Source organism: Bombus huntii, chromosome 6 (genome assembly GCF_024542735.1).
Source record: "Bombus huntii isolate Logan2020A chromosome 6, iyBomHunt1.1, whole genome shotgun sequence".
In the NCBI taxonomy this organism is placed as follows: Eukaryota; Metazoa; Arthropoda; class Insecta; order Hymenoptera; family Apidae; genus Bombus; species Bombus huntii.
In genome coordinates, this window is record NC_066243.1 from 15285113 (window position 1) to 15312958 (window position 27846).

At 35.1% G+C, this 27846-nt stretch overlaps 5 protein-coding genes and 1 long non-coding RNA gene across 6 annotated transcripts in view; 3 read left to right on the forward strand and 3 right to left on the reverse strand.

Annotated features, from left to right (window-relative positions):
• The window catches only part of LOC126867176 (uncharacterized), a 5457-nt gene extending 3036 nt beyond the window's left edge, over positions 1 to 2421 (forward strand). The window contains exon 2 of the long non-coding RNA XR_007690165.1: positions 1 to 2421. This exon is cut by the window's left edge and continues 2579 nt beyond it. This is a non-coding gene — a long non-coding RNA (uncharacterized LOC126867176).
• LOC126867152 (tumor protein D54) overlaps positions 1 to 6336 on the reverse strand; it is a 22808-nt gene extending 16472 nt beyond the window's left edge. Inside the window, exon 1 of the mRNA XM_050621378.1 lies at positions 6104 to 6336. Within this exon, the coding sequence (XP_050477335.1) occupies positions 6104 to 6122 (19 nt within the window). The 5' untranslated portion in view covers positions 6123 to 6336. The remainder of the gene's footprint in view (positions 1 to 6103) is intronic.
• Positions 6337 to 8689: 2353 nt separating this feature from the next.
• LOC126867148 (oxysterol-binding protein-related protein 2) lies at positions 8690 to 19327 on the reverse strand. The gene is made up of 10 exons (XM_050621367.1): positions 19187 to 19327; positions 18870 to 19105; positions 16761 to 16959; positions 16565 to 16674; positions 15697 to 15855; positions 15055 to 15255; positions 14681 to 14870; positions 13458 to 13574; positions 12435 to 12652; positions 8690 to 11411 (listed from the first exon to the last, which is right to left on the reverse strand). The coding sequence occupies exons 2-10, from the start codon at positions 18902 to 18904 to the stop codon at positions 11309 to 11311; spliced, it is 1332 nt and encodes a 443-aa protein (XP_050477324.1). The 5' UTR covers positions 18905 to 19105; positions 19187 to 19327; the 3' UTR covers positions 8690 to 11308.
• Positions 19273 to 23798, forward strand: LOC126866822 (uncharacterized). Its single transcript, XM_050620778.1, has 3 exons — positions 19273 to 19755; positions 22741 to 22970; positions 23576 to 23798. Exons 1-3 carry the CDS (start codon positions 19273 to 19275, stop codon positions 23796 to 23798), a joined length of 936 nt encoding a protein of 311 aa, XP_050476735.1.
• A 288-nt stretch (positions 23799 to 24086) lies between these two features.
• The window catches only part of LOC126867158 (cilia- and flagella-associated protein 20-like), a 38434-nt gene continuing 34674 nt past the window's right edge, over positions 24087 to 27846 (forward strand). The window contains exons 1-4 of the mRNA XM_050621388.1: positions 24087 to 24216; positions 24401 to 24592; positions 24711 to 24943; positions 25067 to 25395. Of these exons, the coding sequence (XP_050477345.1) occupies positions 24133 to 24216; positions 24401 to 24592; positions 24711 to 24943; positions 25067 to 25395 (838 nt within the window). The 5' untranslated portion in view covers positions 24087 to 24132. The remainder of the gene's footprint in view (positions 24217 to 24400; positions 24593 to 24710; positions 24944 to 25066; positions 25396 to 27846) is intronic.
• LOC126867163 (transcription initiation factor TFIID subunit 9-like) lies at positions 25634 to 27201 on the reverse strand. Its single transcript, XM_050621397.1, has 3 exons — positions 26952 to 27201; positions 26366 to 26815; positions 25634 to 26152 (listed from the first exon to the last, which is right to left on the reverse strand). The coding sequence occupies exons 1-3, from the start codon at positions 27088 to 27090 to the stop codon at positions 26007 to 26009; spliced, it is 735 nt and encodes a 244-aa protein (XP_050477354.1). The 5' UTR covers positions 27091 to 27201; the 3' UTR covers positions 25634 to 26006.

Consider the following 27846-nt stretch of genomic DNA (forward strand, 5'->3'; position numbering starts at 1 on the left):
GTTTTTTAGATGAATAATATGCAGTAATTTATGCATTATACGCGCCAGATGGCACGTTGCATGGGCAAGCAATAACAGCAATATTATATTAGCACGACAGAGGAACGGCTATTGAATGTGCAAGGGAAAAGCGGACAAAAAGTGAGATATTAAATGGGACGAGTGCTATACACTTAAACTCGTTGTCGGCAGAACGTTTTGCCTTTAATTAATTTGCAGTGTGATTGAAGACGGTATCGTGGCTTTGATTTTCTCTCGTTTTCATATTCGAAGGGCAAATTTTTCTACGCTATTCATAAATCATTAATATTTTGAGAGAAAATAAAGTAAAGTATGTTGACGAATTTTTTTCGATAAGCGTTTAATATCGCGTTAAATACAGGAAATAAACTTAAGACCTTATCGATGATCATAATATGAGTGAAGTATGTATATCGCGTAAGTATGTATTCTATGCTGGATCAGATTTTATTCTAGAACATTGAATCTCTCAAGAATGAGAATACTTTCAATGTTTGGTTATTACCATTGAAAGTCCTTGATAAGTTTGATAAACGAAAATATTTTGTTTAACACTATGTTGTACTATATATAGAAGCAGTTAATCGAGTGGCTGTCTCTAACTAAGAAATATAAAAAGATATATTTTATATATTCTCGAAAACCGCGTTGCTACTTCAGCTATTTGGAATTTTTGTTTTACGGTCTACGGATCACAGACATATTTGCGCATCCACGTGAAACCGAATCTGAATTCTACTCTTTGACTTAGAAACGCGAAGTCGAGAGAATATCACGAGTTCACTTCGTATGGGAACTGAAAATCGACGACAATATTTCTATTTGCTACCATTGCATATCGAATTGACGTCAAAGTAAATGTTGTTAATTAAAAAAATTAGATATTCGCGTGAATTTTAATAGGCAAAATTAAATTAATTTTAATCTTGCGATAACAACATTTAATCGATCTTTTTCTGCCATTTTTCACGCAATGAATTCATGGTGGAGAATACAAAAACCGATAATCAACTGCTAAACAAGCGTATGCAAGCATAAAGATGAAATCGTTTAAAGTACACGTTACAATGGAGCACGTAATTGAGAAACCTTCAAACTATAGTTACCTTCTAAATTTGCCACTGAAATTCTAACCGGCAATTATTTCTAACAAAGGTTTCTGTAACGTCCATGACTAAAACAATTACACTGGAATGTAGATTACGAATCTGTGAATGTTGACTTTCACTTCTACTTTTTATGCAGCTGCACAGGAACGAAAAATGGGAAAAAAGACAATATTTTCTTTATAAAACAAAACGTTAGATTCGGCTAAAATCAAATTCTTATTTCTCTGTTATGTTAGAGAAACTCTATGTTAACTTCTCTTATTTGTATTAACACGTTAAGAGTCTTTTATCCCACTAAAAATTTCTTTTAGATTCAAACTAAAACGATGAGATCGAGATACGAGAAATCGTAGAACCGTAGAAAAATTAATAACAAAGACGAAGTATGAAAATCTTAAATCTTGTTATTAAAATAATAATTATTATTTTACGTATTGTAAAATCAAATGCAAGAGAGTCTCCGATATTTTCCAGTGAGTTTTCCTTTCTATATGTGTAAGAATAAAGATACATATATTTCTCTATATATATCTTAAGTAACATGTTTTGATTTAGCAAAGATGTAACATTGTAAAAGTACAAGTACGATGCAATTTTACCAAATTATTAAATGCCAATTGTGGCAAAAAATAACTACATCGGAATAAACAAAAAATAATCTAACAGTGTAGATAATGTTTCGTAGTGTTCTATGAGGTGAAAGAGTAATGGTTGATAAAAGCACTGAGCATAACAAGTTCACTTACGACTAATCAGATTATGCAATAGATCAATGTTTGTACATAACCAATTATCTTCCTTGCGATTTCAAGAACAAGTACGCATACAGTAGAAAATTTATGTTGTTTCACGAAGCGTATATGAGAAGCGATAGAAGAGAAATAAAAGTTATTTGTATAAAAAAAGGAGTCTTAAATAGGATGCAGGAATACAATCTCGTTTCTTTATGAATTTAAAGATAAAAATTGAAATATAATAATAATTCAGATATATTTCAAACTTTTTAATTGAATCGTTTACTTTACGTTAACTAATTAATTACGAAGCTAATACAATAAAGTAATAAAACATGTAAGTACAGATATTGAATTTCTATTTGAGATAGTTGTAATTTTCAGAGTTAAACAAGCGTTTATACAGCGAGAAGGATAATGAAATAATTTCTTAGACTTCTTGTCAAATATCTGTCTGTATTTTTAAAAACAACGAAACAATGAAATATTCTCTTCTTTCTCCTACATCGTTTCGCTTTAGTAACAGAATTAGAAAAAAAAAAAAAAGAAAAACAAAATTAGACTGTGTTAATAAAATATGCTACCAAGTCAATATATTTTCACAAGTTCGTCTTTTAGAACTGTTCTATTGCTTCTGACATGTCGTATATTTTTCGGGCCAAAGTATACAATGACGTATCGGAGACTTGGTTCGATGTAAAATAATCAACAATTTGTTTATTTTGCAGAAAGAATTGTGAGGTTGACGTACATAGAAAATCGATCGTGTGTATTTTGAAATTTCTAACAATAGAAGGAACATCAAGCCTACGAAAATACGAAGTTACTAGTACAACTGCCGCATGAAAATAACCACACAGAATTTGCTTTCGCGCATTGTGTGAAACAGTGAAAGCAATAATATGGCGGAAGAGGAGCCGTCGTCGAAACGTCGATACACCAAAAATCCTGTATTGTTCGGCAAGAATCGCGTTCAAATGGAATTTCAGCGAGAAACAAAATCGATCTGACCTTCTCGACAGAAGGGTGAAACAGGAATAACTGTACAAAGCATTTTTTTGCGTGGCGGTATTACATTGCAACCAGAACGACCGCGCGACGCGATTTCCGCGAACACGACACTACGGCGGCCTCAGCTTTTGCAACTTTCTCCTTGCAATTCTGTTCGCTGGAGAATCAACGAATAAGGGCACTGGTTTATACAGAAAAAAAAAAAAAGGATCTAGGACTAAGTTTATAGTATTCGCGGAAAACCGTAAAAAATGTACGTTTCTCTCTCGAATTAACATACGCAAAACATTAATTCTTTTTGTAAAAAAAATACAAAGCCCTTAATATCTTAATCCGAAGATTAATTCTTTTTGGGAAAAATACAAAAATTCGTTTCCACGTTTCTACGAAATTTTCGATACAACTTCCTCTCGTTTTAATACCAATTATCACATTCCTAATAATATGAATTAATATTATCAGCAAAGTTTCAATCTCATTACCGAGATGCAAAACCTCGCTAATTTATATAAATAAAATAAATATTTCGCTAATTCTTGACGTGAAAACTAATCGATCCTAAGTACCAAAATAATGTTTAAATTAAAAAAAAAATTGTTAACTACGACGAATATTCATGTGAATAGAACCATCCTTTATCCTTTATATCCTTTATCCTTTGGATCACTACGAGCCAACTGACAATATTGACAATAAGAAGTTCGTAAGTAACCAGCGGAAAGGTTCACCGTTACTCTTCCGATTGGTTCGCGGAAAAAAAGGCGAGCGTTTCGCGTAAATCAGTCGTCGCGATACTTCCGCTCGTAGTCGGTTTACACGCGGTAAACGGGAAATATTTGCACTGAAAATAACGGTGCCGTTTATGACAAACAGAGTAAGGGAAAGTATGCACGAAACTTGGCCGTTAAACCATGAAAGATAAAACACTACGTGTGGGCCTTTTTAATGTTTGGCGTAGGCCGAGAAAATAAGCTCGGTCGGAATCTAGAATCTCGAAAGCAGCGAGGAATAATTCTGCTCGATGGGTTCTTCGTCTTTTGGATCGTGCATTGCACAGCTCATAGATCTTTGATGGGATTAAGAATGAATGGTCGAGAACGTGGAACGAAATGGATTCGCGGTAGGTACGAAATGAGTTCCTCGTATTGCAAGTAGTTTCTGGTATTCTTGATATGTTCGGTGTTTCAATTAATAATATATTTTTTGATGTAGTGTTATTTTTGCGAAAGATTAAATTGGTAATATTCGTGAAATATATAATATCCGAATTAATTGTTCAAAAGAATAAAACTTCTATTGTGGGTATAGTGGTTATAGAAAAAAAAGTCATTGGATATGTTTTACAATGAAGTGTTTCTTCTTATCAGGTAATATACTTTTAATATTTTTGCAATATTTATGACATTCCTAGTCTTTTCAGCATTTTTTATAACCTCTACGCATATAATTCTACTGCGTTTAGTATTTTATGGTCTTTGGCGTCCCTAACACAATTCGCTGATATTACGTAATGTTTCTATTAATAGGGTTGACTAAAATAGCACATCTATTTTTATTTTATGAATCGCAAAAATATTGTTCCGGTAATTTGAAAAATTTTGCAACTTTTATACCATCAATACTATAATTGAAGAGATTTTTGGTACCAAGTATCCTAAAAATATGAGATACGATAGGACAAAGATAACGTGTATGATGTACTTTGCATTTTATCAAAATATTTCACAAGAAAACAGGTACTCCAATTTTACGTGGAAATCTAACCTAAGCCTAAACTACAAAACATATACTCCAATTTTTCAAATTCGTTCAAATAACTTAAAATACCCTTTAAATTAAGTAAAGTAAGAAAAGAAACCTATCTATTTATACTGAAACCTAGTTACTATTTTCAAAGTTACAAAAAAAAGAAAATGATTTTTAACTCGATCTAATTAATTGAATCAACCTTAACCAATTCCATAATCGCTAGAATAATAAAGAAATAAGAGTCGTATAAGACGTGTAATTTTCATATTTTTCCAACAAAGATTGATTAAATACGAGCAGTAATGATACGTGTAACCATTAAAAACAGTGTATGTGTGTAGCACGTCAGGGCGATAATAATTTTCGCGATAAGAAGTTAACAGCGACGACGATATTACTACACGAGTGCCACACGATATAGTTAGCGACATTTACCTATCATCGCTAAAATATCATTATCTTTCTAGCCACTTACGGCTACGTAATTATTACGAACAAAATACAACATCCTAACCGCATACTCATGTTTCATTCACGAACCAAAACGTGCACCATCTGTTCACAATGTTGATAACAAAACTAAATAAGCAAAAAGATAAAAATGTTCGATATTCCAAGAACAATAAAGCATTTAATGTATTTCAATCTTTCATTGCTTTCAACGCGTATTAAGTAACAACGTATTTACATAAAAAAACGGAAAAATGACGAATAGTGTACGTACAAGTAAATGCTGCCCTCTCATCTCGTTAAAGACCACCTTAAACAAAGGCTGGACAAATTCTAATCACGTTAGCGTAATTAACGAGCGCCGCGAGACAAGAGTAACACAAACCGGTATATATATATATATATATATATATATATATATATATATATATATATATATATATATATATATAACGTGTCATGTATTTGTCCGCGTTATTGGAGAGGTTAGGGCAACAATTGTTCGAACGGTGTACGTTCCGACTTCCTCAAACACATCATTAACTTTCAACGATAAAATCGTAAATGTCGTATAACTAAAAATAATGTTACACGAAATATAATATTCAATATGTTGAACATAACATTCACGGTGTTGCATAAAATATAATATTCACTGTAAAAATCTCGAAGTACTTTCGACAATTACGTGATGCAGAATGGCGAGTGATATTTTTCTCGATATCGGACGATTATCGCGTTAGATCGATCGTGCGTCATTCAGTGAGACAAGTGAGTGAGACAAGATTTTAAAGGCTACGCGAAATGTGAGCGATTCGAAAAAAAAGTCAGCATAGGTTAGAACGCGTTAGCCAGAAATATCGTGCAATTTATATTCTACATACATAAAATTATATTTCTTGTAAAACTGCTCTTTGAAAGAGAAGAATGTTTGAAGTGGGCGGCGTGTCACGCCGAAAATATGGAATGCGTTCTTGCAGAGGAAAATAAGAAACGTAAGTCGGGAAAAAGTGGCGTCAGTGATCTCACCTGTTGGTACGTTGCTCATTTTGTCGAATCGATGCGCTTACGTGGATGTTCCCTCTCGCTCGCACACGGATCCACCACTCGCGGTTAATCAACGAAACAATAATACGGACACGTTTTTCCGCGAGAACTTTCGAAATGTGGATACTGTGACGTGTTCACTGCTACCGAACCGAGATCGATTCTTTCCGAATCGCTTCTGAGGAACGGCACCGCGGCCATATTGAAAACAGTCGACGAGTGGCGGCGCCAAGCGACCAAGCAGGAACTAACATGCGCGCAAAACCGCGTTTGAATTTGTGGCGGCATTTCATGATTTCTGCGATATCAAATTGCCTACGTGCTCTGTACAGTAGCTGCAAAAATTATTAGCACATCATTGTATCTATTAAGTTATTTACGTATTAATCAATTAGGTTCGAGCAGATTAAATTTTGTACCATTTAGTAATACTTTCGTATGATTACATAAATTTCATCGTTCTATGAAAATAAAATGCAGAAACTGATAAAAAAAGCTCTTCATTGAAAAATAAGGATATATGCTTCTAGTTTCTGTAGCTACTGTACGTCGATATTGAGATATTGAAAATGTGAAAAAAGTGTGTATATAACTGGCACTATAACATGATTCATGAAAATATTTGAACAGTTACCGTAGAAAATGGTAAGAAGTATAAAATTTTGTGGATAAATATATGTCTACGACATTGTGATAATAAAAGAAAATGACAATTTTTCTTTATAACATTTATTTCTAATATTTATTTATCTATGTACAGATACATACATTTGTCTATGCAACATAAATACAATTATATTCTACAGTCCGTGACCCCGATAGTGTAGCTCTTCTAAATATTATTGGCGCTCTTCAAGTAGTATATTTATATTCTGCCGTTCTTATTATTAGTGTAATAATAACAATTCGCGTTCGTAGTCAATGGATCATACCGATCATCAGAAACGTTATACAGAAGCGTAAGAATGTTTGTTATTACGCAGAGATCAATTCCTATAAGTGTATGTATAATCCGTGCGTAATACTGTTTTGTTTCGCAGTAATACTGTCGAGTACATTAATTAATGTCTATGTGCTGTGATGTAGAGAGACTATCTTATCGGTGTTTATCAATAACATCTTTCTTTCCTTCGTCTACGCGACAATAGTCGAACAATTGACTTTAGTTGAAAATGAACTCCATATATTCTAAATTATCATTACAAGTATCACATTTTTTTTTAACATATCATTAGCCAATAATCTATTAATTCATCTAATCTTGTTTCTACGTTATTTAGTACAGGCGAAAAATTAGAGTTGTTTAAATTATTATTAGAAATTTAAAGAGTCTTTTACATTACAAACGTAATATCAATGGCGTATGATTTTTTAAAATAATATGTAAATTATCACACAACTAATTTCATAAAGAAACCGCTTTGTACAACGATACGTATGCTCTGTCATATTCTAAAATGATATCATAATTCTTCAATATAAAATACGTATTTCAAATTATATATAAATATAAATAAATTACCCTGAAACGAAGAAACGTCTTAATATTAACTTCTATTGCATAAGACATATCCAGTAGCAATTAATTGATGTATAAAGTAGCCGGCCAACGATATAATATGTACAAACTACCTCATATTCTACTTTCTCCAAGGTGTTGCAATCATCTCAATTTCATCCCTAAACAAAGGTGATTTATGAAATATGAAATCGATAAATAAAGTAAAAGCAACTGGTGGTTAGCTTGAAAGATTCTTGAAATACAATATACATACAGTTGTAATACACACGTACGTCTACCAATTATGGTATCACTTATGACAAATATTTCGTCAAAGTTGATCAGGATCCTCTATAAAGCAACACATTTGGATGATTTTATACAACAAACTCTAAGATTTGATGGATGTTAGCTTGTCAAAAGCGATGAACGTACTTTTAGCTCATACTGGCCTAAATGTCCACATAGTTTTGTGTAAACAAATCGTTAACAAACCGCGATTACGAACACGGCCGGACGACACTTACACGCTAACGATAAGCTGAGCTAAACCCTATTTATGCACCGGTGAAACTGGCAGAAAATGTGTGAATACGTACGACTATACGTTACACGTTCGAGAAAAAATTAGCATGTTGTATTAGCATGTTGTGTTGGCACCGCTGAGTATCAAATAGCCTGATCTACGTTATTTTTAGATTTCGAATCAAACTATCTACGCTATTTGAAAAAATTAAATTGCCATACGATCGTCATTGGTTAGTCGATCATACGCGCATAAAGGCTCTCATGGCTTTTAGCTGTCGTAAATGAGTCTACTATCGAAATTATGGAACCGAATCGGAAAATTTTGCAGACAATTTTTATTGTGTATTTCTAACTCTGTTCGAGGACTTTCACGAACGGTAAACAGTTATGGTTGAAGTAATATAAAATAAAATTATAAAATAAAATAGCGTAAATCAAACTTTAGTTTAAATCAAAATTTAAGTAACGGTGTTGGAAAAATTAGTTACATCGTTGACTTCATTTGCAAATACGTTCCAAGATAAGTTGCATATTTCTTACGGATATCAAATGGAGATTTGAGAAATTTAATTTAATTTAATTAACCAATTTCCAGTAGTATTATCACGTGCTTCGAATCTATATGTCAGTTTTTGAAATAAATATCAAGAAACATCATTATGCAATTAATATACGCAGTGAATTCCATAGACACAAATTTCGACAGATAGTAACCTTGAAGAAATCCCTATACGTATGATGGACCATTACCATCGAGCAAAAGTCGCTTCAGAATGGAGTCGGATAATGTAAAAGACGCTAACGAACCGACCAAAGGTCTGAACAACACCAAATGAACTTACGAAGAAAGAATAACGACTAATATTAATTTATTGCTCGTTCGATGCGTGGTTACGAAGCTTCCTCGGAGACTTGAGCTAACTATTTTGAGCTAACTTGGTCGAGCGATCGCTCATTCCGCTAGAATTCACCGCCTCGCGCGTAAAATCCTTCTAAATCATTAATATTTAGATACAAGTGTATAGTACAGTCGCTGTATGTACAGAAACCTACTAGTCAAAACTAACGTATCGAGAAGGATGGCGTCGGCTATGGGCCGTGCCGAGCTCTCGTTTCATTTAATTCTCTTTTTGTTATAAAAATAGTGTCAGAAGTGATCTTGTGTGCTACATGTAATCGTAAAAACGAATGTGTTTGCATGAAAAAGATACAATCGCTGCGATCTCTCGATGGTTCTCCTGGAAGGAAATCGAACAGAAGTACCGTTTCTGTATATGTCCTGCGTGTGTGAGTTTATACGAAGTGCGACGATACAGCTTCAGGAATAATTCTGGGCGGAAATCCAACAATGTAGACAATTACCTTCATCTGATCGTTTATTATTAGTTAACATCGATACCAGAAATTATGTTAATTAAGGATAACACGAACAACGAATCAGCAAACGATCCTAGATTTTAGTTAAAAAGATTAGTGCAACGGTAATAATTTAAAAAAAAAAAAACGGTAATAAACGAATTATTCTAGAAACATTACTGTCATATCTCGTACATGTATTGTGTCTGTCTTTATGTCATAAAAAATTTGCGGCTATTCGTTCACCACAATTTCGTTCTACAACGAACATCAACTAACGGATGGACGTCGTGCTGTTATCCTTGTGCCATGGGAACCACCTTAACCGCCCATGCGAAGCTTTTATAACCGTTTACCGGCCGCCACTACTCTCGCAAAGAACAGCTCGTATAATGATAATAAATTTATGTAACCCACTTTCCTGAACGAGGAAAAACAAAGATGGCATAAAGAAAATAACAATAATTCAATTTTCTGCAGCTTTGAAATGATAGACGAAACATTGTAACTGAAGAGAGTAGTTTCGTATGCTAAAACAACGATCAGCAGAGATCGTGTCATCTGGTTCGTTTCTTCGTGTCGTAAATTCTGCTATGCCGCGTTCCTCGATGGCACTCGAAGATAGAGCGCTAGAACACGTATTTGATTACCTAAAAAACACTATGCACGTACGACCTGCATACGGAATTGCTCTACGAGGCGTAAGCTTGCTCGTCCGGTTCGATCTATCCGACAGTAGATCGGACATTAGAGATTCACTGGCATTTTCTCTTCGTGGCGCAGCTTGAGTAACACTTTCCTTTGGATCGCGTCGAAAGAATCTGTGGAGGACGATCTCGTGTGAGTACGAGAAAAAATACGCTAGCGGTCAAAAGTTTGGAATTGTCAGATGTTTAAAAATGTATCGAGATAGAGAAGATCGTTCTATTTGAGAGCATCGATCCAGTGATTGTCGAGTCTTCGATCTGTAATCATTTGCGTTACAATTTTTATTTTTTTGTTTTTTTAGTAGAATAACGTATTTTAGCTGGCAGAAGACATTTGTAACACAATGACATCGATATCTCGATTTATTGACGAAAATTACCGAAGGCTCTACAAAAACCCTTTTACATTTCAACTTGCAATCAACAACGCGAATTGGCGGAAGATTCGGTACAACTGATTGGAAAACCTATAGCAAATCTTCTCCCAGATTGGCAAAACGATGCCAGACTTTTGACCGACAGCGTAGATTTCCAGAGTACCGAGATCGCGTTATCGAGATAAGCGTGTGCCTGTCGTGTAAAGCTGCGCGTTGTACAAAAGTTTCGCTCCTCGCAACCGGAGCATTTATTTGTCCTAGAAGTCTGGCGCGGTTCTATTCTCGTTGATCGATCGTACAACTGTCATCGTCTTAATGGAACACAATGGTACTTGTCGAGAGAAAAAGCTGCTCTTTACTCTTATTGCGCTTTATCCTTCCGAAACGTGTATTCTCCACGTACTCGACGACAATGTTTTCACAAGTGTGTTGGCGCGTCGTGCTTGCACCTTCTGTATGATTGACTCTCTCTTATTCCTAGATCCATAAACACATACGATATCGATACAAGCGACGAGACTTCGGCTTCTTTAGATCGTTTGAGTACAACAAATCGACCAACGATACAAAATTCGAACGGTATCAAGGTTGAAGGGCAACCACCTTGATTTAAATATACCGGCAATTTGTCTGAATATTCCTCGCCAGGACATGCGAGCGAACTTTTCCATTCTGCTACTCGTTAATTATTCCGCCCGGATGTGGGTTTCCACGTATATTAAAAGATATCTTCCATGTTGCCATAGCCACGGTCCCAATAGCCTCCGCGGTATAACCAGTCCATTTGGTTTGTGTATGGATTCATGCCCAATTGGAACCACCTGTGACATATCCGATAATCGATATTATCTTGAAAGAGCAAGATAGTATATATATATATATATATATATATATATATATATATATATATATATATATATATATATATATCAATTTTAGAATGGAGTGACTGATACTCGATAAAACAAAATTGAACGAGATTAAGCTTGACGAAGTGAAAGTTTTAGAATAATTTTGAAGGAAGCTGAACGATTTTAGATGGCCTTCTAAAATTTAGAATTTCAAAGTTCGAAGGAAATATTGCGCGCATGACGGCACTTCGGCAGATATTTTTAACATAAAATAGATTCTCCGAGCATCGTCACACGGTTTACACTCACGAACGATTTCGAACATCCGCTCCAACTTTGCTTATCTATCTCACGTGACAATAATGTTACATAAACCTCCGTGTAAACGTACGAACGAATTAAAGATGTCTCACGATATAAGAATAATTGTAAAAGAAGGAAATTCAATAAGCTAGAAACCATGAGAAGGTATTGTGATAACTTTGAACGAACTGAAATATTTATTGTTTACTGGTATTTTACTTTTTTATCTTGCCTAAATAAACTAATTTAATAGAATGATTACATCGGATTGATTGATATTATATATTTTTCCTGGCTATGAAAGCACAAATTCTCTTCTAAAAAAAAATGATTCGATAATTATCGAAGCAAGTCATTACCAATTACCTAGCACAGCAAAGAAAAGTCGTCTGTATATTATTCAAAAAACGGTATCTGGATGACTGATCGTGACGATCCAATGTTTAAAACCAATATAAATATTTAAACGGTTTCTAGGAATATTTAAACAACGTTATTATACGTATTCTCTGATTATCTACTGAAATCAATTAAACAACGAAGTGACTCTGCTGCACCAAATAAGCAAGTGAGGAAATCAAAGGTAAAAAAGTGTTATGCAATATGTTTGATAAATTATTTGTATGACGTTATGTGTGTGACGTTATGGGAATAGCATATACAATACAATTATTTTTAATTGTTTATTACCTGGGTGTCCAATCGTCTCCTTTCTTGTGCTTTCGCGATTTCCGTGTATCTCTTTGCTTCTCCTCGAGTCTCGTCTTCTCAGCCGCAGCTCCGTCTTGATCGCCGTTCTCCAATTTTCTAATATCCGGTCTTAATCTCGAATCCGTCGGACATATAACTTTTTCTATTTCCGGTGTCAGTTCGTTTAACGACATTGCAAACGTTGTAAACTGGTAATACTGGAAATCGATCCGACAAATGTTTTAAACGTCACGCTAATACGGTGACTCGCGAAAGTATTTAATTACACTTACCAGGAAATTTTCCTATGGATATATTATGTGTATTATAAATTTATATGCATTATGAACTTTCTAAAATTTCGTTAGCTCTGTGACGAAACACGACTGTCGTGATTATAATGGTATTTGAAACCGATTGGAAAATCTATATGGAATTCACAAGACGTTAATTGCAAACGTACAATTAGTAAAAAAATTAGCGTACTAATACACGAACAGTAGTCTTAAACGTATAATTAAAGCTAACAATGGTCTCGTTACACGTAGCTTATTAATACAGTGAATAATCGACTGTTCAAGTGGTCTGATCATTTTTGTAAAGTGTATGCTTTCGAAATACCTTGCAACTTGTTGTATATCCATTTTCAGATTCGTTTCAAATTTCACGAATACAATCGTGATAGTCGTCTCTCGTTACAGAGCAAACGAAATTTCAAAACATTTCTAGAAGCGTCCGAAAAGCGTCCGAAATACTTTCGTGAGCCACGGGGCATCGAAGGAAATAAGTTTAGTAAAATGATTAAATGGAATACAACTGCGGATATTTATGCAAAGTCATATTTTCGTGAATATAATTAAAAGCAGAGATTTGTCACGTCTATCAAATATCGTAGTATTGTACTTTGGATATTTTATACATTTTTGCGTATTATATGTGTCCTGTGAATTTTTCTGCCTTCAAATTTCTCACAAATGCATAAAACACCCGCAGTCTAATAATTATGAACAACGTTTTATTTACATCTGCGCTATTAGTTGGCCTCGGCGAAGCTTCCCAGAGAGTTATCGATCCAGGAATATCTTCGATCGTTGGAATATCGTCTCCGTCTATACTTGCTGATGGATCGTCGATCGCATCCTTAAATTACCGTGAAAATTGTTTCAAAAAAATATATCGAAATATTTCAATGGAACGTACTAAATCAGAATACGTTAAAACGAGATAGAGCGAACGCTTAGACAGCAATATTTTATTAGAATCAAATATCGTAGAAATATTTCATTAGAAATAATCTTAATACGATATTTTATAAATTTTTATTCTAATTATTATACTATAAATTGTTCTAATTATTATCAACTTTTAACCGCAAGATTTCTTCGAAGAATGACACGATATAATTACTACTCGTAAATTACGTGAAACATTTGCTAATCCTTTCACGGTGAGATTTTTTTTTTTTTTTTATGAAGAGAACTTGTTGAAGTTGTTGAATATTCAAAGCTTTAATGAATGAAGGTACGTATAAATAGGAGTAACATATGATGATCTATATATAACTCGCTTTTAAATCAGTCACTTGAAAGTTAAGAGCATAAAACCGATGAATGGAAAGCAAAATTTGTATTCTATAGTATAACGTAACCAATGAAATTATATTCATAAAAATATGAATACTTCACTATACACGTGTGTTTTATCTTTTGATCGTAATTATCTCAAATTTTAGAGAAATTTCCCAGAAAACACGAATATTTCGCTATACACGTGTGCTTTATCTTTTGATCGAAATTATCTCGAATTTTAGAGAAATTTCGCAGAAAGAGGAAAGATCGTTTCAAGTTGATTTTAACGCGTTATATCTAAACCGTCAAGGTTACTCGTACACGTTTGACATTTATCTTAAAAAGGCAAATCTCCTTTCAAATATTGGAATTAAAATTTGTAATAAATAAACACGAAACCAAGAGACTACGATACTTTGTTCATAAACACTCGGAACATTCATAGCAGGCAATTCATAAATCCAAAATCTTGTGCATCTTTCCCTACATTTATTCCACTTTCACGAAAATAGAAAATATTTATATCGTGTTTCCATCGAGTAGTTCAATTAATACGTAAAACTCATAGTAAAAAAGGATACTAAAAGAAATAAGAAACATACTATTCATCTCTCTCTTTGAAAAAGAATTCAATTCTGCCAAATTTCTATCAAATTCCTCGATTAATATCCCAAATACCTGGTGAGAGGGTTTGAACGCTCCGACCTTGAGGCTGTGCAGTTTCGCGAGAACCTTCTTATGGCCAGGACTGCCCTGGGGACTCTTTGCCTCGCGTTTCACCTTCTCCAACGCTTCTTCGTACAACGCAGGGTCGCACACCATCATCCTCTCCGTCCATTTTCCATAAAGAAATAGCAGTTTCCTTTTTCTAAACGGTAGACAAACGAGACTTAAGTCCAAACCATCATTTCCGAATTGAAAATAACGAAACTGTTGTCGATCGAAACGCGTGTAAAACGTGTGTACGGTCTATCGGCATGCGGCTCGGTGTGCTACAGAGAATCGCTGTTACGTTTGCGAATTCAAGTGATGATAAACTGTTACCAGCTTACTCTTGATCCGTTACGAAGCCTTCGACTCGGTGAAGGTCCTTGGCATTGCAGCTGGCGCTTTTGAAGCACAGAGTCGCCTTCAAGTTCGCTCCGCCGATTTGTTTGATCTCCAAGGAACCGAGCTGTTCCATCCATAATTGGCCTACCAGCACGTTGTGCAGTATGCAATTGATATTTTGCCAAGTATACGCTTCCTTCCATCTGAATTCGTACAAAGTGCTTCTTTTAACGTTAGAAAGCCACATGCAGTCGGCTAGGCCGTCTTTATTTACCGGGTTTTTGTTATTTTGGTGCCTTTGGTCTTAGACCTTTGTTTATGTGTTTCTTTGAAACTGGTTGTACAGAGCTTCTAGTACAACGAGAACGATGATAAGAAACCGTAATGGAAATCTATATATTTTGTACTATTTCCACGAAAGAATGTACCTACGTATGCGTATATTGCTGTATGTGCGTGGTCACTTTTACAAATTACACGAATGTGCAGCCAAATTTTGTTACTGTTCGTGGACATTCGAAAGTAATTCTATTGGCTTGGCAACTAAGTGACTGCGGATTTTATCAATACCATCTAATGACAAAATCCGCAATCACTTAGTTGCCAACTCAATATACGTAACGATAAATGAATCGGCCACTTACTTAGGAAGCTCGACGGTGACAATACCCTTTGGATGTACTTGGATAGATGTGCCCCAGAACTTCAATTTCGGGTGTATAGTGCCGTGGAATGTGAATTCTTCGCTGTCCGCGTGGAACGCGGATACCGGTGGATGATGCGACACTTGTTCGCAGACTATTCTAAATAAAGACACAGAGTAAACATGCGTGAACGAGTTCCTACATTTTCTCGATAATGTTACAAATTTGTAGATTGCGCTGTTTCCATGCTTAATGGCAAATAGCCTTTAATTCTTTGGAGTTGTCTAATCGTTTCTAGGATATTCTGGGAGAACAATCTCCCAGATGCTTCATTGGAATATAATCGCTATATGAAATGTATGAGGTTGTCCGAAAAGTTTCTTTCGTTCTATAAGACGATACTGGACGAACAATTTCCGTTTAATATTGAATTAGGTATGATCTATTTCGTTATATTTCTATTATTATGTTCGTGCATAATTCAATAAACTAATATAAAACGCAAAACATGGTGCGTCTATTATTTCCTTATAAAACGAAAGAAACTTTTCGGACAACCTAGTATTTCGATAGAATAATTCAATATGAAGATTTCATTCTGAATCGATTACTTGTTATCTACTCAACGAGGAGAACAAGAAATATCATCGATCGAGAAATTTCCAAACTATTAAATTTAATCTTCGGTATAGCAATTTAATTAAAATTCATCGAGATATTATCATTTGATAAATTCATCAAATGACAAGTCGATACTCGTATAATACTTGCCAGAGACCGACCTAATAATTGAATACTTAATTAACTTCAACTCAGAAACTAAACTAAACTGAAATGTTTTTGATAACTTGGACGGTCGGCTACTTACCGGAAGTCCTCACGCTCCAACTCGTACGTTTCACCGAGTATCGGATTGAAGGGTTTGCCAAGTCTTTCCCAGTTCGAAGCCAAAGCACTTACAGCGAATGCAGCGACGTACTACGACACAGAGAATATTTTTTACGCTTAACGAGAAAGATTCTCCTTCGAACAACTTCCGCAACCTAATAAAAACTTCCATTTACCTGCAACCTTCCAATTGGAGTTTCTTCTTGAGCCGCTAGCTTAAGCAATTTCGCGTATTCCATGTACTCTGCGACACGTTGGAGGAAGGAAAGTGGTTCGTTAAAAATGACCGGCATGGTGATCTTGCTGAGGTCTTTGCCCAGTGATATCACCGAGCATAAATTCACTTCCGAATGGCCCGGAACTGGTAACGTTGTTCTTAAAAGAAAACAATTATTATAAAATTTCACGAAGAATTTCCACTCGATAAAATTTGTACGACGATATCCAAAGATCTACAATAATACAGATACTTGAAACCTTCTATACGGTGATCTATAAAAATCTTCGTATATTCTATAAAAAAGACTATTCTTTTAAATGAAAATGTAAAACGAAATTACAATTAAAATTAAAACTGAAATAAAATTAGAAATATCCTTTATTACTGATGTAATATTACTTATGCAGGTAAAAGAATGTGCTACGATATTTCACTGCCAAGTTAGTATTAATTAGCACGTACTGTGCTCAGTAAGACGACTAGAAACTGTTTTATTATTACTGGACTGCGTGTATTTATACAGACTCGTATCATATTTGTGAACATAATTAAAGAAATGAGATATAAACAAAGCTTGTTTCGCCTACTAAATATTACGATCGGCGTTCTACTTTGGATATTTCTATTTATTTTTTCATCCTCGAATTTTTTATAAACGAATAAAAATCCACAGTCTGATTGTTGCTTTATACGTTAGGAGAATAAATACGTTATCGTACAAAGCGAAGAGATATCAATTTGGTCAACTCCAACGACGATAATTATTTGATTTCTAAAAAGTTGAACACCAATTACACCAATTAATTAATTAGTAGTATAATAATGAATGTTTTTCCAGCGTGAAATGAGAGAGACTCGGGCAAATCGTTAAATAGTATTATACGTTACGTATTTTAACAATTATCATACATATTGCGATACCTGCTTTATTTTCTGAATTTTTCGCTTGTTTATTATATCGTCAAGACGTGAAGAATTTTTCAAAAAATAAAATTCATTATTTTAATTTCTGAACAGCTCACGTATATTTTATTTAAAGAAAGAATGGTCTGTTTATAATACGCATAGAAATTTTGACGACTGATTGGCACAATCGAAACACAGATTTATATTTTAGACGTAAACCTATAGATCACAAAATAGGAAATATTTGTCTTAATCGATCTTGCTAATAAGCAGCGTAAAGCATGCATGTGAGAGTAGTGCGCAAAATATAATCGATTGTCCTATAAACGAGTTGCTTTAGCAACAATAATATTTAATCGGAATCAATAAATCGGCCAGAATCTGGTCAAGTACGGTCGTCAATTACGTCATTTAAAACACTAGCAACACGCTTATGCAACTTACAGTCGATGTTCGTGCGAAGAATTTCCGAACTTTCTTACCAAACATTTAATCCATCTGTACAATTATCTCAATAATTATTTATCGAGCCTCGTAAGAGCTGCATAGGGTCTTTAAAAATTTTGCAAAACCATAACACGTCCGTTATTATTGATTTTCCGATTCTCATGTTGCTCGATGATTCGAAGCATATTATTACCTAACCATTGCATAATTGAAAAGATACAACCAATTAAACCGAAAGATATAAATCTTTCAAAAATATAGTAGTACGTTCACGACATCTTTTGGAACTGATACTATAGAAATCGATATTTTTTGGTGAATATATGTCTAATTTCAAAATTAAGTAGAACCAAATGAATTAAATTAAAAAGCCAGCAATATAATATCACCGACAACGATATTGGTAATATCGTCAACCTGACGATACAATTCGACACGCTTCTGAAATTATTTGAAAACTGATTCCTCATAGAGAAATAAATAATATAACGCATCGCGTTTTTCCTCTACGATCTTCGCACACTGTCCCAATTTCCACGAGTCATATGCCAATATCGAGCAACAGTCGCGAGGATCGCTTAACAAAATCGTCGTAGCTGCTGTTCCGGTACTTCGTCGGGAAACAGAGAGCGGCTTCGTGGCCGGCTGAGCTCTGATTCTCGCAGTTAGTATTCTTTAGGAAAAGCCTCGAAGCGACCAAGCGATCACGCACCTGTACGGTCTCTGTGTTATTTCGTTGGCCATCATATACGAGCTTATCGCGATTATCGAGCGTGGGCAACCGTGTTCCTCGAAACCGTGGCCTCGAAGCGGCTCGTCCCGTCTCTCGGTCCACCGTCTCTAAACGACGACGTCACGGCGACCAACGACATCCAGATAGGGATCAAAGATTCGTAAATCGCGTGGCTACACGACGCACAGCCGCCCTTTTCTCTTCTTCTTCTTCCGCTACGGTAACCCTTTCACACGTACAAGAAGTACATTCACACGTACATTACACGGTTACGCGACGGTATGCAAAGAACCTACACGAATGAAGATGGGTGCACGAAGACGACCCTTCGCGTTCTCCAAAGATGCAGTAGCCGGCTATCGCCGTAACATCGTCAACTCGGATGCTAAGAACACGATTTAGAAGAGATTCGTTGGAAAAAGTAAGGTCAGTTTCAGAGGGATCACTGGATTGCTTGACATGTGATCACGACGATATAGCGCGCCTGTTTGCTTGCGAATCACGGAACTCGCGATCAGCTGTACACCCGGAGACTGCACACGTTGAGCATGCGGGCGTGACGAGGGCTCCGGCGCACCCTCTTCACCCTCGCCGCGTCCTACTCGCACCCTTCCGGGCTACACGCTTCGCGCGGCATACCCGTCTCACTCGTGTCGCGCTCGTTACTCTCCAGAAAATATCAATAAGTTGGAGCATGGTTATTGTGGCTCGCACAACGTTCTGTTCCGTTGGACGGGGACGTCTTATTCGCTGTGGCGACCCGGCAAGAATGTGCGCAGGCGGACGCGGGAAAAGCTTGTACAGAGATTTGAATTTCAGACGCGGCGGTCTTTTTTGTCAAAGGCCAGTTCTGTTCGAATTAATATAACGTTATTTAACATGCAATTATTCCTGATCGAAGCTGTATCATTAAATTCTAAACGTTTCTAGATCGTTCTAGGTTCTAACGTTATTTAAGAGATATTGAGCTCGAATGGTCCGATTTGAAACTTTATTAGGAATGAAATCGTGCAATTGTTTCGTTGCACTTAATTCCTTGATATTGAATTACTCAAACAATTATGCATTTTTATATATACTCGTTATTATTATTAATATACATAGTTCTTAGACAATTCAACGAGTTCGATGACCATAGTCATAATCTAATCGCACTAATACAGAACCAAATACAGCTTCACCAACGGAAGATACTAAATTTATTAAATGAAGTCAATAATTAAATAGAATACTCTGAAACTAAAGTAATAAAAATTGTAATTGAACAATTTCCTTTTTCAAAGCCAAACCCCTTCCATAAATGTCACAAGTACTTATATCAGGCTTCTTGAGTGACCCTACGTTGGCACGACAACAGTTAAGTGGGCAACAGTTTATTTTTAACGCAATTTCTAGCACGCTGACTATCACCGGGGCAATTATACCGGGTTAAAGAAATTCTGTTTAGCTAACGCGTTCTAACGAGATGATAGCTGAGTAGACGAAAGGGCAAAAGTTCGTCGCTGACCCGTGTGTTTGCGACTACCGTTTATCGATTGCAGTACACGATTACTTAGCCGATACGAAACCGTGCACGGTTTAATCGATGCGGTAACGAAGTTGTTGGCGACATGTCTGCGTAATTGTAATCGAATTTTCATAGCTCCTAAGGGCGGTGCGCAATATGCCATCGCACAGAAACGAGAAACCAACCCCTCGAGGACTCGATAGCGCTTCGATAAATATCCTTCGTGCTCTGCGTCTATTTCCCGAGACAATAGCACGCGATGAAGCTCTTACCGCAGTTTCAATGGACTATGTATGATGCACGTTAATTAAAATTCTTGTCTGTTTTCAGGATATGGCGGCGACTGGCTACTGGTGATTCAGAAATTTGATTCTATACGCAGGTTAGTCTGAAAATTGTGATATAATCGAGAAACGAACTTGTTAACACGATGGCTGTCACGGTGATTATACTCACGTTATTAAACTTTTTCGAACGATTAAGATAAGATAAATCTCACGGATTAAGAAATTTCCAACAATGCGAATGATTCTGATTAATGATCACAAAAAGGTTAATACTTTTTGTTAAATTTTCTTATCTTAAGTATATTTTCTGATCTTAAGTATGATCACAAAAAGGTTAATACCTTTTGTTAAATTTTCTTATCTTAAGTATATTTTCCCATCTTAAGTATAATCACAAAAAGGTTAATACCTTTTGTTAAATTTTCTTATCTTAAGTATATGATAAACTATATTTTTTTAATAAAAATTAGATGTACTTTTCTCGTTAGTGAAGTGCGAAGTAGAAAAAAGTACTAAAGAAATTTTTATGAATATTCTTCACATTCGTAAATACGCATTGTCGTCGCAACACGCGTTTAATTTAATTGTATGCATAACTCGAAACGCAATTATGTAAATTCCTTACCGCTGTCGTTTCATTCTGCGTGTAAAAAGCGTAATCAATTAAAAATTACAAAAATTGATAAATTAAATATACATTACTGTATCGTCATTTTGTTATTCTCATTATGTGTTATTTAATGCTTATAATTATGTATATTTCACTATCGTAAACGAAAAAGTTCTCTAATTCTTTATGATATATTCAAGAGATCTTCTTTCCTCCCTCTTGTACTTACATCTTATCAGAAACTGTGTATTTTACATATTTTTCAACATCGTAACAAACTTTTCTTACAAAAGTTTCTTTATGTATTCCCTGAAGCGTGCATCTCCGTTAAAGTAAAATGACATTTATCCTTTCTTGTTATTTTATAAAAATAAATTTCTCAGTTCTTTGTAAATATAAATAAATATTAAGAAATCAATTTAAAGTTGAATGTAGATTATACATATGCAAATAAAGGAATCATATCAAGTTGCTGCATAAGTAACTTCTTATTGAATGCAAAACCAGATTCTTATTGTCTCTGTAGTAGGTACTTGCCTCAAATACAATGTCATCATGGAAAAGTATAATAAACATAATTCAATTAATCCTGTGCTTGATAATGTTCGTCTCAAGGATCGCGTAATTACCACTCTACAGATTCGTCCCAAACAGCAAATTCAGTACAACTGCGACAATAGTGTGTTACATAATATAAATACAACAAACCAGGAACTAGCACACCTGCCACTTCCGTTGCTAAAAAGATTTAATTTAATTCTCTAAACAGGTATCTTCACGAACTATCGTGCAACGTACAAATGGAACGCGAGTCATAGATCGTTCGTGAGCTTCGTCGCGGCGTGACTTTATCTGGCTCGCAAATTCTTGAGATTACCGCATAATCTTCTCGCAGCCGGCTAATTGGAATAGATTAATGGTTCTGTGTGGGAAGTTTGGTGGTCCGACGTGTACACAGGCAAACGCATTGGAATAAGAATGAACCGAATCTCTATTGATTTACCTGGAAACCAAATCGATATCCGTACGAGGCACAGGGGCTCACTTCGTTGCAGATCGGCCAACTTTCGTCGGATCAACGGAGAGACCAGTCAGACTCGTCGAATCGACCATCGAAAAATTCTCCAGTTCGAGCTGCGCGTTTATGGCGATCATCACGTTCCCTTCTTTCGACCATTTAATTTCAAATTTTAGCTTTATCCTGCGTGAGTAATCGTTTTCTGTGATATTTCCGTTCGATAAAGTACACTTGAACAAACAATTAAATATATTAATTATTCTAAACACCTTGGAAAATCATTGACTTGTGCAATTGTTTATACTGTTTTTATGAATTTTTCGACCATTGAATTGAAATCGGAAAATGAGAATTGGTTGGGTTTCATTCATAAATGATTCATAGGTAAATGATTTATAAAAAAAAGAGTCGATATTTTTCTGTGAATTCGTAGTTTATGTATCACGATGACTAGCCAGGAAGGAGAGAAAATCGTGGATACGGAAAATGACCTGGATCATGATAAAGAAGAGCTTACGACCGAAACGAAGGAAGATATTTCTACAGCGAAACCACGTGCTAGGAGATATCTCACGAAACATATGAAATTATATCCGGAATTGTACAGAAGCGATGTCTCGATACATCCAAGTTATACTACTCTAAAAAATCTACCTTAGTAAGGATTATTTCATTCGTGAAAATAAATATCATTATTTCTACTAGATTATACTTTGACTTGAAATTAAATTGGATAGTTTTTTAACAATTTCTTCTGTCCTTTGGTAAAACTTTATATATTACATTCAATATAGAATAGTTTCAAAAATATTAAAAGCAAATTTAGTTTTCTTACTTTGCTGTTATGATACTTCGATATAAATTTTTATCTTTTCTTTATATTCTCAACGATTCAACGTAGGTAGCATCCTATTTCAAGACTGAAATGCTCTCCTTACTCTTTAATATCCTTTCATCCTAGATATTCTTAGTTTTATTGATAATATTTGTTAATCTCGTTGTTTACCTATTTTTCTAAATATTTTCTGTTGATACGCGTATCAAACATTTAACGATTATGGCCGTAATTATCGTTGAACATCCAACAACTAAATTTTATCATAGATAATTAAGACGACACGACGCTAATAACAGTGAATGTGTCAATATCGTAAATATTCAGAGAATCTTACATTATAAAATACTTCAAAACATTTTAATATCTCCTCAATATTTGAATATTTAAAAAGTCGTTTTTCGACAAAATGTTTAATCTGTTACAAGTTACGTGGTCTGCCGACGACGTGTACAGAGGACCAAGAAGCAGATCAAGCGTCAGCTGAACCGCGATATCATGCACTTTGCGATGATGCAGTTGTTCGCCATCGATAGCGTCAGGATCGACCGTGTATTCAGCGTCGGGATGCCACCGAAGACATTGATTGTCCCCGATTTGCTAACCGTGAACGAAAGACGTCACATCAACGAGCTTCTTCGTGACACATAACGAAACAGCATCTCATTGTGCTCCCAACTTTCATTGTGTACGATATGTATCGACATGTGAGATCGAATAAAATTTGCATTGATACATTGAATAAAGTGGGCGAGTCTATTTTCTTCCTTTAACAAAAAGGTAAACAGACTCTCGAAGCTTTCACGCGAAATCAGAAGAGAAAACAAATTCGATTCGACTAGGAGGGAAACAAAGAAATTCTCTTACTTTATGTGTATTAAATGGTTAAACGTGACGTTTTCTTGGGATAATGATAACATGAAAATATTATAATACATTTTCCTTTTGATTATTTTTATTAATTCGATGAGAGCAGAAACGTAGGATGTTTCGTAACAAGTATCAGCATGGACTTATGTCTGTTTTGTACAGCTGCGGATCACGTCCGCTAGAGTTATGGGACATGCACGTAAGTTCATCAATATAAAGAAAACATAAGGAAAGATAACTCTATTTTGTGAGATTAATAGAAATAGTTTCACTGTCAGATTTATCGCCATTAAATTTCTCCAAATATTGTATCTCTTCAAGTTAGTAAGATACATTCCATTGCATTTAATCTGTTTGCTCCGAATATCAATCGTCTCGAACAGGTGAAAAATGGATACATTCGAAGAGTAACAGACGACGAAGTGAAATCTCTAGCTCTGGAAATAGCCGGAACCAACGTCACAACAACGTACATCTTCTGCCCATGTGGTCCCAAGAAAGTTCTTGGCATTAAACTTCCGTTTCTCATCATGATTATCAAGAACATGAAGAAGTACTTCACGTTCGAAATAACAGTAAATGTCTCACGGGGAAAGCTCTTTAATGATTATATTTTTTTCAATAGCAGCAATGGCATTTCGTAAAACTACAATGAATGTAGAAAAGAAGTATATTTCATTTTTGATTCGACAGATACTCGACGACAAGGATATGCACAGAAGGTTTCGCATGAGTAATTTTCAAAGCACCACGCGAGTTCGACCATTCTGCACGTCGATGCCGATCGGCCTATCCGGTGGTTGGAATCAAATTCAATTTAATCTCGCGGACTTTACGCGGAGAGCGTACGGGACAAATTATGTCGAAACTACACGCATACAGATCCACGCAAACTGCAGGGTTCGACGTATCTATTTTGCGGACAGGTAGGAAATTGATCTGTTTTTCGCATTATTGGTATGAAACGCATGAAATTAATAGCTACCTTTTTTAAAGAAACTTTTCTTGCATCGAGTTTATAGAATGATAAAATATGTTTTACCAAACAGACTTTATTCGGAAGATGAATTACCCGAAGATTTTAAACTCTTCAAGCCACTTCAGCGAGTGAAATGCGTGCGGGAAAAGGATGTGGCGAAAGAAAAAAGAGAAGAACCGGAAAAGATTGAAACCGAAGAACCACCACCTTTCGAAGCGGGTGAAATACCAGAAGAAGCAGAAGAGCCTGAAGAAGAGCCAACGGAAGATGAATTGGCCGAGGAAGAGATTGTTCCTGTAGAAGACGTGCGAAGGCCAGATGAAATGGGAGAAGAGGATGAGGAAGAAGAAGACGAGGATGAAGTAGAACCAGCAGATGTAGGTGATTACGAAGACGAAGGTGACGAACCTGCACCTGCTCCAACAACTCCTGGATATGCCACAGAAGACGAAACTGATGTAGAACAAGATGAAGGCGATGAAGATGAAGAATACGGAGTTCCATAGTGAACAGCCGTCGACTTTGTGTAAATACGATGAATAAGATGCGTATATTTGCGAGGCTTAAAATAACATTCAAATAAATTACCTTCTAAATAAGTTGGAATTTGAGAAATTCTATTAATTTATTTAGACAATTATCCTACTTTTCTCTTTATTATCTTTTATTGTTCCATGGAAATATTTTACAATACTGAACAAAAAATATCCCCATTATTCTTTTAATTTTCGTTTGGAAAATGTTTAGGGGAAATATAGTATATAAAATATGATGATTTATAACAAATATATGCAAGTAGAATGTGAATTTGTTGAATTCGCTATGTACACATTTGTACAGTGTCTCCCAATAAAAAATATACGATTGCATTGGAATTCTTATACAAATTTCAAAAAGATAAAATTCAATTAAAGCATTATGTGAAATGATAGAATCATTTTGATATTATATACACTGATTCAAACGATGCAAACAAAAAATATAAAATAATTTATCCGCGTCCTTTATTACTATGAAACGTCATAATCGTCATCTTCTCTTTTCCTTTTCATAGAATCCTCGATCTCTACTTTGATAGGCGGCATTGTTTGTCCCGAAGAAATCTGTATTTTTGGCTTGGCTACTTGTGCCTTTACGGTAGCTCCTCCAGTTGTGGCTATAAATTTAAACAATTAATATAAATAAAAAATGAAAAATATAGTAGCAAATATTATTATTACATACACAATTTTGTATCTTACGTATTAATGAAATATGGATAGAGGGAATAGATGTTTGGGAATGCAAGGTCCGGAAGGGATCTGTGATATGCGATGTAATTAACAAATTAGTTCCTGTTATATATTCTTTACTTTCCTGTATCATTTACCTGTTGAAAATTTCAGGACAGGTTTTGGCATTGAAATGCTTTGAGTCCTGGCAACTGTCGCAAGTGTCCCCGGCCTTTTAACTATGGAGAGGCCAGATTTATTACTTTCCACTTTGATCTTAGACTGACCGCTTTGAATGTTATTTCCAACCAAAGAATGCAGTGGTTTCCCAACTATTTTCTTCGTTGAATTCTTAAGTTTATAATTTGTTGCATTCAGGCAAAATCTGTCAGGTGGTAATCTTAAACCACTGTTTGATTTGACAAATGGCAGTGGTACATTGTTTTTTGTCCGAGCAACATCTAGTAACACGTCTCTTGGGGGTGGATTTGTAAACGTACGTTCCAATTGCATCTTAACTGCTAATCTAACGTCATCCAAATCGATAAACTTCTTTTTAGCATGATTTGCGTAAATTCTACTGTCGTCTAATATACAAGTAACATAACCTGCGGAATTTAAACCGAAAATAACTTTATAACTTACTTCCAAATGTAAAATCATAAATGCAAAATCATGCACGATTTTATACTTCATTTCATCTACATTACTTTAAATAAATTATAAATATAATACATTACGTACGATACGTAAATTCGAGCAATTGATTTATAACCTTCGAATCGTAATCTGTTATTCCCATGTCTTTCATAATTGACATTATAACTTGAGCATCTTTTGGAATATGTTTTACGTGACTCATAGTTTTCGCTTTTTCCGCCATTTTAAGGAATAGTTTTCTTATAATCGTACTTTCTACAAGAATTCGGAGTCACGATTGTATGTATCTTGAGTTTTCAAGTCAAAGTTCGACTAAACACTATGAAGTACACGCCAATATAATGCAGTGCTACCATTTATAAAGTTCAAACTTTACAAGATCAGAAATTTATTATTTTCAAATTTCGTAATTAATATTAATTATTCATTGCTGTAATCATTTTTACTATTAAATATTTTTTTTGGAAAATCAAGAAGTAATTACATGAAAAGACGTGAAAAAATTTGTAGTTTTAGTGCGGTAGTTAGTGTAGTTAGTGTAGTTAGTGTGGCAGCCATTAAAACAGAGCGCGTCACATTACAGTTAAATTTACTGGGTTCGTGAGTTGATATTTGTTATTTTGGGCGAATGCATGTATGCATTATAGAATTATCAGCTACCAATTTTTGAGGTAAATATACCTCGCTGTATTCAACTGATTTTATGCGAATTATATTTTCAAATATAATCATATTTAGTTTCTATTTCATTTTGTTTTACATTTTAGAGATATGGTCAAAATTAACAGCAATGGCATCCTTAGGGATAGTTGACAAACATCATGAACAAGAATTCTTAGCTGTAATGCAATCCTACATGCTGTGGGATACTGGTGCAGGAGCTGATTGTTCCCAAAGTAGTGGCTTGTGTGTGCTAGGGCTCATTCATGCAAAGCATGGGACAGCAATTACAGATTACTTACTTAGCCAGTTGAAGGAA

Bases quoted from the DNA above. Each gene is read 5' to 3' on its own strand.
- LOC126867163 (XM_050621397.1), bottom strand. From the start codon at position 27,090: ATGGCGGAAAAAGCGAAAACTATGAGTCACGTAAAACATATTCCAAAA. The intron at 26,816-26,951 runs GTACGTAATGTA...TAAATTCCGCAG, and splicing joins ATTGCTCGAATTTACGTATC to GTTATGTTACTTGTATATTA. The intron at 26,153-26,365 runs GTAAATGATACA...TTAAATTTATAG, and splicing joins TGTCCTGAAATTTTCAACAG to CCACAACTGGAGGAGCTACC.
- LOC126867148 (XM_050621367.1), bottom strand. From the start codon at position 18,904: ATGATGGCCAACGAAATAACACAGAGACCGTACAG. The intron at 16,960-18,869 runs GTGCGTGATCGC...TTTTCTTTTAAG, and splicing joins ATAACACAGAGACCGTACAG to AACAACGTTACCAGTTCCGG. The intron at 11,412-12,434 runs GTAATAAACAAT...GATATGTCACAG, and splicing joins GGAGACGATTGGACACCCAG to GTGGTTCCAATTGGGCATGA.
- LOC126866822 (XM_050620778.1), top strand. From the start codon at position 19,273: ATGCTAAGAACACGATTTAGAAGAGATTCGTTGGAAAAAGTAAGGTCA. The intron at 19,756-22,740 runs TAACGTTATTTA...TTTCTGTGAATT, and splicing joins CAGTTCTGTTCGAATTAATA to CGTAGTTTATGTATCACGAT. The intron at 22,971-23,575 runs GTAAGGATTATT...ATCTGTTACAAG, and splicing joins ACTCTAAAAAATCTACCTTA to TTACGTGGTCTGCCGACGAC.